The 9,510-nt window shown below is 39.3% G+C and overlaps 2 protein-coding genes across 4 annotated transcripts in view; both read right to left on the bottom strand.

Moving 5' to 3' along the window:
- Nucleotides 1–824: 824 nt before the first annotated feature.
- On the bottom strand, nt 825–2,453 carry ptrhd1 (peptidyl-tRNA hydrolase domain containing 1). The gene is made up of 2 exons (XM_085432380.1): nt 2,202–2,453; nt 825–1,297 (listed from the first exon to the last, which is right to left on the bottom strand). The coding sequence occupies exons 1-2, from the start codon at nt 2,409–2,411 to the stop codon at nt 1,127–1,129; spliced, it is 381 nt and encodes a 126-aa protein (XP_085288506.1). The 5' UTR covers nt 2,412–2,453; the 3' UTR covers nt 825–1,126.
- A 1,292-nt stretch (nt 2,454–3,745) lies between these two features.
- Nucleotides 3,746–9,510, bottom strand: part of fam184ab (family with sequence similarity 184 member Ab) — a 217,811-nt gene continuing 212,046 nt past the window's right edge. For 2 of the 3 annotated variants that reach the window (XM_085432374.1, XM_085432375.1), the window contains one exon: nt 3,746–4,774. In XM_085432374.1, the coding sequence (XP_085288500.1) occupies nt 4,693–4,774 (82 nt within the window). In that variant the 3' untranslated portion in view covers nt 3,746–4,692. The remainder of the gene's footprint in view (nt 4,775–9,510) is intronic. The other variant, XM_085432378.1, reaches the window with a different exon arrangement.

Here is a 9,510-nt window from a genome sequence, read left to right as displayed (position 1 = left end):
TGTGAGGTTCCAAGTTATTCAATGTGTTTATTATAAAATGCAAGTGACTGATTATGGGGGAAAAAACAATCAAAAAATCGAATTCATATTAAAACAACTTACCTGAAATGGTCATTTTTATTTAGTTTCATATGTTTTTGTTTCTGGTATCCATTAGACTGAAATAAACAGATTAAAACTCAGGCCAGAAAGAAACAGGCTTTCAGATCGTTTTTAAACGATTAAAGGAAATTCTATGATATTATGAGACGGCTCCAGGAAATTATGAAAGCACTTGTTGCTACTTTCTCATATTTAATCAATCAAATAACTGCAAGAGAAATAAACTGACCTGCAGTGTGTACAGAGAGGTTGATTCAGAGTTGCTTAATCTTGCTACAATGACTCATTAACAATGAACAGGTAGTGCAGGGCCTCATAGAAGTAAAGTGTGATTGGACACACACTCTGAACCTTATCGGCTCATTAAATGTGAGCTGATAACTTGGCCAGCTGTTAGGTCAGTTTATAGATTAAGCAGATGAGATAAATTTAAATTCTTGGATTCTTTCTTCTTCTGTTTCTTTTTTAAATCCCAGGCTCTTTGGTGACTTGAGGACTCTGACTTTTACCCGGTAACATCTGGGATGGGCTCCAGTTGTGACATGAATTTAGATAAAAGAGTGTAAAACAGATAAATATTGTTCAAATCTTCCGGTGAAACATCAGCTGGCAAGAGCTCCAGTTATAAAACAGTGCAGGCATGTAAATCCACACTCATCAGTATAGCGGCATAAATTTCATCTTCAAACAGAGGATTCACAATATGATAACATACACCTGAGTTACACTGCATTAAACAGAAATGGTTTATTTAGATGAGCAATGAGAACCAGCTGGGGGTGAGATAAGGGACTTTTGTTGGCGTCTCATTTTGCTTTTACATCACAAACGAATGAACACAGCTTTTGTATTTTGTAAAACATCAGAACAAATAAACCCAGATTAGCAGACAGTATTTCAGATTTTAATTCTGGACAGAAAAGGGTGCAGTGCCCACTGTCCATTTTGCAGACTGCAATTTAAAATAAAAACGAGTGTCCGGATGGAGAGTGTCTCAGCGAGGCGGCGGTGTTTGGAGGGGAAGTCATTTGAAGAGTTTGAACTTGCGCATCAGTGGCTGGACAGTCTCTTTTGGATACGGCTTCAGGGCTAAACACGTGGGGATGTTCTCAGGCTGTTCGATCCAAAGCTTGTGGGAGACACCAGCCTGCGTCAGAGACTCAGACAGACCAGAGAGGGCAGCCTCGTCTGGAGCCTGGAGACAAAAAAAGCATACTCTCACTGACGACTGCAACAGATTCCTGCAATGAAGGACAGAGTTCTGGGAACAAAACACTGCAGGTCTGTCCAAACAAGAGGCTGAGACAGTACATCTATTTCTATATGCACCACTTTGTTTGTCCTAACAGGCTTTGGTGGGTTTAATAAAGCAGCCCAGTAAAAACAATAGACAACAGCTGTTAAGAGTAATACACCAGCACAATGCTTTCCTTTTAAATGTAAAGGGGAACATCTTGAAAGCTGAAAACAGGCAAAATGAAAGACACCCCTTGCCAGTCTCTTAAAAATGTAATATCATATTATGTTTATAGGGAATAAATCAGCACTCTGACACTTCTTTTAAAAGTGAAGTGCAATTTAAAAATATATATATTTTAATTGAAAAACTGGGAGAAGTTAATAATAACACAACACACTGTAAAGCCTCCTATTGGGCCGAAGTGGACCTTTCACTGGCTTTGGCCTCTGTGTTTGACAGCCCTGCTTCTGAGGAGAAAAATCTCTTATTGCGAACTTCTACTTGAAATTACAGACTTTAAAAGTCTAATGAATTACAGGGAAAATGTATCTGCTAGCGCATAATTTATCATCGTATCGTAATGTGTAGGACTGGTCTTTTAATTCGGCGCTCAGCTTGATCACTCTGATATTATTATTTGTTAAAATGAAGGGTTTTAAATGCTGCTAGAGAAGCAATGACTGTGAATAATAGCCATAAATCGATATTATATAGAAATTTACTGCTGCTGCTGATTTCAAATAAGAATGTCGACTTATAACATCTCCGTATTTAATCTGTATCGGGCGATGAACCCGCAATATGCTCCAAGAAGCTAAAGTAGCGAATTTCTGAACAGAGTTTGGCACGGCTGTCTTACCCCCAGCACCACCTTGTGCATGGAGTCCAGCTCGGACAGGTAGCGCTGTGTGTCCGGATCTCCGTAGTGCAGGTGGATGGCGGCGGTAGCGGCGTGGCAGGCCTGAGTTATCACGGCCCCCAGGGGCCAGGACAGTTTATGAACCAGATCCGAGCGGACCACTACGTACTGGACCAGCCGGCCGGGAGACCCGGCTCCTGACGCCGCCATCTTTAGCCCGGACAGGAACTCATGCTCTGTTTATTTTCCGGGTCAAACTGTTAATAACGTGTTATGAGCAGCACTACCGCCCTCTAGCGGTCACTGTTAAGACTCCATAGTGTAGCAGCCTGTTCGTTTGGTATATGTAAGATTCTATGGTATTTATGATTGCATTAACAAGGAAACAGCTGGGTAAACACCACAGATTTTTCCCCTTTTCTACCACACCTTATATTTCTTATTTTTCCACTTTATTTTCACCTTCTTTCTTCTCTCTAAACATAAATCATAATCCTACTCATCATAAATATATATTTATAAAAACACTACAAACCATTTTATCTGTATACATATAAGAATGTGTTCTTCCTTCACCTTATCCCATTTATTTGTCCATCAAATTTCAAATGCATATACAACTGTCTGCAGATGAGCTCACGTAAATTGTGTCAATTACTTCTGTAAATAGTAAAGCCTCCTGTGATTTGATCAATTTAGCAGAAATTCAAGCTGCCAAAAACAAAATTCATAGAAACATGTTTAAGTAATAAATGATTTTAAATAACTAAGTAGATTTGGGAGCACAGGAGGACAGTAGCTACTTCTACTGACTGTTGGGAAGTTTTTGATGAACAGCCTCATTTTAAAGCGATGTTTGGCACAGCTGCATCATAAAGCCCATAAAGCTGCTCTGCTGATGATGTGATCTCATATCTCCAGTGAGCACAACAGTGTTCAAGACAACCTTTACGTCTACTTTTAATTTCTACTGAAAAGTATTTGTCTGTAGAGTCCTGCCCCCAGCATGAGGGAGTGTGTTGTGTTGTTAGACCAAACAACGCAATGCATACATGTTAGGATAAATCTGTGTCTAGGCTTTGGAGCACAGTGTAAGGGTGTGAGGGTGGGCTCCAGGAGGAGCAGGATAAACACTCGCGGGTGTGTTGTTGACAGCTGTGTTGTTCATAGTGAGTTATTTAAGATGCGCAAACCTTCTGCCCCAGTGCAGCACAAGCTCTTAATGAAGCAGTCGTTCCACACGTCACATTGAACTGACATGTCGTTAAAATGAAGCTCTGAACTGAGGATGTCTCATTCGCTTTATAACTCGTTGCCTCGACTCCTCGCCTCTCTTCCTTTCACCCCAATCAGCCCTGTGTATTTAGAGTACCGTCTCTTCCTCTGCTTTTCCATCTGTTTCCCCTCACTCCTGTATTAATTCAACAAAAACTAAAAGCTTTTGTTTTCTTTTTTTATACCTCATAACAAAATAAGTTAACTTCAATAATGGAAAAAAACCCCACAAATCACCAGTTCATTAAAAAAAGACAAGCAAACGCCAGTAAATGTCACAATAATAATTTATTAAGCATACACATTATAATATAAATATAAAATATGCTATTTTTGATTTTAAAATTGGTGAGACATCATTATATCTGTGTTGAGACAGACGACCATACAAACAGGTTTTAATATTCTACCAAAATCGGCTGAAACTTCTATGCAGCTGTAACAAACTCGCCATGATGGTGCCGTCCTAAAATCAGAGCCTGTATTCACGGAGCACGCCAGAGAAGTGTAACTGATCTAGGATCAGGTCCGAAGTTAATGTCACCATAAATGAGGAGGCGAACTGGTCTTAGATCAGCCCTCCTAGTCTAAGATGCTGTATGCAGTGGGGCCCACGTACAAAGAGAGCACAATTACCTACCGTATAATTCTTTATATATAGTTCTTACTGTAGTCCAACAATGGCAATTAGCAGCATGAAAATGCACCACTCATATTTTATTCTAGTTCCAAGAAACTGCAAAATAAGTCGAAGAGTAAAGGAATGAAATAAACATCAAACATACGGATGATCATTGTCACTGTACTACGAGAGAAACTCCTCCACAGTGAAACAATCAGAGAGAATCAAACAATCAAATCAGATCGGAGCGATGACATTTGATGTCGCGGTCGGGTTCAATTCACTTTGGTCTCGGTCAACGGCAGGAAGTGGAAAATCGTGGCGTTTCTCCCAGAAGTGGAAATCAGCGACATCAGGTTCTGTGCGTTTGATCGACACGTCGAGGAGAAGCGATTCTCAAACCAGGATTTACAGTTTCGGTCGACTGATTCCAAAGTGGATTGATCCCCGAACCGATCAATGACGATAAATAACAAATAGTTTGAAGATTTTTTCCAGTTTTTTGTTTGTTTTTTTTCATCGGTTTTTTCTTTTTCTTTTTTTTAAAAGTTCGGTTGACATGCTGAATCGTTGTGTTTGCAGGTCTGTGGTCGATCAAAAGGAAAAGTATTGGGCGAACCACTCCTGGCGCTGAGCGTCCGGGGAGTCGATGGCAGAGTCCTTTGTTTCAGGAGGGCTTCAGGACGGACACACACAAACAGAAAGTTAAGGAAAGAGAAGTGAGAGGCTGATCGCTCAGCTCGTTTAGTCTTAAACATAAAGGGGTGAAAAGCACAAGCTTCACTTTAACGCTCTCCGATTTTTTCACACCGAAAGTCGATGTGTTTTTATAATAATCCAACTTTAGCCTCAAATGATGACTTTCTGATTGAAAAGAAAATGATGCTCTAATGCTTTCATCTCTCAGGAAAATATAGGTTCAGCTGAGCGGCCTTCCTCCAGCGAAGCTCCACAATCTGATCCAAAGCTAAAAACCTTTTTCCTTTTTTGCCTCCAAAATCAAAAACAAACATTCACACTCTGTTGATATTAACATGCAGAAAGAGCGGGGGACACACATTAACAACTGTGTGGAAGATGTTTGTTTTAGTACTTCGTCCGGTCTAAATACTGAAATAAATCAAACTGAGCTCTGCATCTAAAACATCAGTGACTGTGTGGTTTTGTGGAGGTTCATGCGAGACACGGTGTAGATGTTAATTTTGGACGTATTTTCCTAACTATTACAATAAATAGCCCAAAGCAGCCTCTGTGTTAGTTTGTGAACATGAGCTAGTGACGGAGCATTACCAAAGCCGATCTAACCCTACATGTAACGGGATGCCCGCCTGTGCACATGTCTTCATTGTAACCAGTGATGTAACAGATGAGTTCAGCCAGTTCTTTAGTTACCACATTCCCTCCTTCCTATTGGTTGTTGTGTCGCCTGATCCTGACTTCTCCTGCTGTGTCCAATACTACGTGTGTTTTTATGTGTGTTATTTTCACTGCAGTGGCAGATTGTCGTTTACATGTTTGTTTTTAGAAAATAAAATTATTTAGACAGAAAGATAAGGGGGAATTCTGTTTCTCCTCAGACAGACCAGCTAAACTTTTTTACTATCATGAATCAATAATCATTAATATTACTGTTAATTTAGCTGTTTGTGTGTCTACCTCTGATGCTTTGAGAAAATGTAACTGGGGTTTTGACCTTTTTCCACACTCCACTGGTGTTTTTGTGTGATTTAAGTTTGAAATCTGAGCGTTTGAATGTGTAATTTTCTTTTCTGTCCACAGGGGGCAGCATAACCACAAGATTCAAGATGAGCCACGCCAGTGTTTGTCCTTCTCCGCTCTCCATTACAGCTGATTGAATGACTACTCTCCTGTGCAGCCTTTGGAAAGTAACCACCCGCAATGTTTTATCTCTAAGTAAAGGTTTAGTGAAGTTCACACAGTCCTTTGAAGTGAATAGATCTTTTAAAGAGTATTCCCCGTTTAGCAAAACTGTTAAAAACACATGGCTGTAGCAGCGCCGTCCCTCATCACCATGAGAACGGTTTAATTTGGCTCCTCAAAAAATCATATCACGATGCTGCTGCAGTAAATCATCACTAGAGCCTCAAAACAGCTGAAAATAGTTACAAAAATGGAACAATTTCATCCTGTCTGAATAAGATTTTCTGATAGACCTTAAAAGCTATTTTTTTTGGATGTTATTTGCCTTTAGATGCTTCAATAATGTAGAGATCTGGGCTCAGGGGAGGCCAGTCCATGACCGATAGAGTTTATTATGTTGTTCTATCCAGGATTGCTTTGACTGCAGTGGGATCACTGTCATGCAAAACGAAATTTTGTAATGTTTGGCAAACTGTTATTTTTTGGGCATTTTATAGATTCATTAAAAGAAATATAAAGAAAGGGAACAATTATGTATTTTAGTGACAGGCTACTAGTAACAAAGTGTCTAAAGACACAATTTAAAATGGGTTCTTTGCTTGTCATGTGCACACACTGGTTTATCTCTTGAGTTTTTTTTATTTATTTATTGAATTTTATTGTTTTATTTATATTTTGATATTGCTAGGGATGATGCAATGATCGGGGACCATTCTTAATTTCGTTGTTCTCGTGACAATGACAATAAAGTTTCTGATTCTGATTCTGAGTTGATGGTTTTTTTATGCTTGAATGATTCATAGATCAGTAACAAACAAAAACCATTTTTTGAAGCAAATAACGAGAAATGAAAATGGCTTTTGCATCTTTTTTTTTACCTATTCATGCTTGTCTGGATGAAAAAACAACAACGTGATGCTTCCCCACTTCACTGCCTGTTATTGTATGGCTACTACACCATATTTGAAAACTAGGCACCAAAGTTAAAACTACATTCTAAAACTGTAATACTTTTAAACTTCAAACAGCTATTGGACTGAATCGGAGGTTTTTGTGTGTCTCTGTTTTCTTCCGCATCTTAAAGGGAAGTACAGATTCAGTTGAGCAGCCTCTCTTCAGTGGAAGCTGAAAAATCTGATTCAAAGCTCTGAAGCCTTTGTTTTTTAAAAGATACAATTATTTGTCTTGAAATCAAAGTTTCACACAGGAGTTTGGACACAGCTCTGCATCTATAATATTAGTAATTGTGTGGATGAGTGTTTATGCAAGATATGGTGTAGACGTTAAATTCTGAATTCTTTGGAAGTATTTGAGTTTAACAAAAAATAAAAAGCCCAAAGCACCCTTTGTGTTGCTTTGTGAACACGAAATTGTGATGGACCATTAAGAAGGAAAATCTAACCCTAGAAGTAACAGGGTAACTGTCTGTGAAACGCACAAACTGTCATGTAATGCACTTTCTATGAAAATGTCACAACATTTGCTTCTTCCTATTTTTGTGTCTCTGAAGCACTTCCAATGTTTCTACCGCCCTGCGATGCATTTTAATCCTACGGCTGTGTTCACATTATAAAGGATGGGTGTAGTCACTGTGGCATCACCCATTGGCTAGTAAAGTCCGATTAAAGAAGCCTAAAGTTGTTTACGCTAATGCTTATTAATCATTGTGATTAAAAAGCCTCCTCTCTGACTCTAATATTGACCACAGTTCACAAAACAAGGTTAACATCATTTCCAGTATGACCTTAACATTGAATTATTCTTTATACTATTTATTTTTTGTTACTCTCTCACTGATAAATTCAAAACTGCTGCAAAACAGTAGCCAGAAATGCACAAAATGAACCGATGGGACTGAACAGGCCAATCACAAGCTGTGGGTTGCGTCGATTCGATGTTTAATAGCTTTTTTTTAAAATGAGGGGCAGGTTTTGGTGTAGGATTCCCGCTGAAACACAACTTGGGGATTAAGCTCAACTTTTCAGATTCTTAAGCTTTGTGCATCTTTTATATTGTCTTTGTCACATTTTAAAAGAGCACTGATGGGCTGAGCTTGGTGAGTATATGTGTGTTAAAATACTTTAAGAGGTTAGTTTCCTCAGCAGGTAACTCTATAACACTAAATTACTTTAAATTGGCATTATCCAATGATTTAAAGTCTATTCTTTTCCAGGAGAATGCCAATCGCGGCTGGAATTTATATGATCTAATCAAGCTGCAGTTCCTTCCTGACTCACGTCCTCAGAGGGGAAACACACTGTTCCCCAAAGTTTGAACTAATTAGTGTGTGCATCTATTAAAAACAAACACCTTCTGTTTCTTAATGGGCTACTTCTTAAACAAACAGTCCCATAACCCCGGGGCGATGCTAAAATTTTACGAGGGTATTTTTTTGTTATTTTACTTTCTCCCAAAAAGACCTCCCTTATATTTGCTTAGCCTAATAAATCTTGTTTATGCTGCGCACAGTCACAGTGCAGACTCAAGGCGTTCTGTTTTACCACAAATTCATAAAATATTCATGTTAATGTATAATTTGTGCTCACGGTCATCTCATATTAAACACCCTCAGAGTCTGTATTCTCAGTGTGTGCACTGACTGACAGAATCACGAGGCGATCAGAGGATTTTAAAGATAATTTTCAGGAAGCTTTGATGCAGGAAGTGCAGCTTTCTGTTCGCAAGAAGAAAAGGAGAAAAGAGAGGTGAAATGTGGTGGCATGAAACCGTGAGCAGAGAAGCTGGATGACTTGCAGGAGCAGGGCAGGAAATACGATGGAGAGGAGATGAAAAGAGATTGGCAGAGCATGAGAAGATGAATCAAGGTCAGAGGAAGAAGTAAGAAGAGCGAGAGGAGCGTATCAGATTGAAGGAGGGAGTCTATCCACTGTACGTGACAGCAGAGAGAGGATGTGGCCTCTCTTTGCATTTGCACAAATACTGGACATTGAGGGGGAAACAGAGGGCTAGAAACTCAGCAGGCTTTTACAAATGTGTGCACTTCACCTGCCTACCTTATTTTTTAAGGGATCAAGGTGCAGTCATATCATCTGCAGCTCAAGTGTTTAAGATTTGGTCTTTCAGTTGTACATTTCAATCATGTAGATCAGCGGTCCCCAACCCCCGGGCCTCGGACCGGTACCGGTCCGTGAGTCGTTTGGTACCGGGCCGCGAGAGTTGAGGCTCAGGTGTGAAATGTATGGTTTTCAGGGTTTTTATCAGTTTTCAGCGTTATTTTGTTATCGTTTTTATCGTTTACTCGGTTTTCCTGGGTCTTTTCACTAGTTTTATTTTGTTGTATTTATCCGCGACACCTTAAAGGCCGGTCCGTGAAAATATTGTCGGGCATAAACCGGTGCGTGGCGCAAAAAAGGTTGGGGACCGCTGATGTAGATTACTTCAATTTGCATTGTTTGCACTTTGTTTACTTATCTATATGTTTATATCAAAACTATTTAATTTAAAATATAATTTTTTTTACTATACTTTTTACGATCCATCCATCCATTTTGTTCCACTTATCCAGTTCAG

Source organism: Copadichromis virginalis, linkage group LG15, assembly GCF_057382275.1.
Source record: "Copadichromis virginalis isolate Kocher_CV1m ecotype Utaka linkage group LG15, C_Virginalis_male_GT1.1, whole genome shotgun sequence".
Taxonomy (NCBI): Eukaryota; Metazoa; Chordata; class Actinopteri; order Cichliformes; family Cichlidae; genus Copadichromis; species Copadichromis virginalis.
This window is presented reverse-complemented; position numbering and strand designations above follow the sequence as displayed.

What these genes read in the sequence shown, in the direction of transcription:
- ptrhd1 (XM_085432380.1), bottom strand. Translation starts at nt 2,411, where the DNA reads ATGGCGGCGTCAGGAGCCGGGTCTCCCGGCCGGCTGGTCCAGTACGTA. An exon ending in TGCACAAGGTGGTGCTGGGG is followed by an intron (nt 1,298 to 2,201) that starts GTAAGACAGCCG and finishes TTTTGTCTCCAG; the next exon opens with GCTCCAGACGAGGCTGCCCT.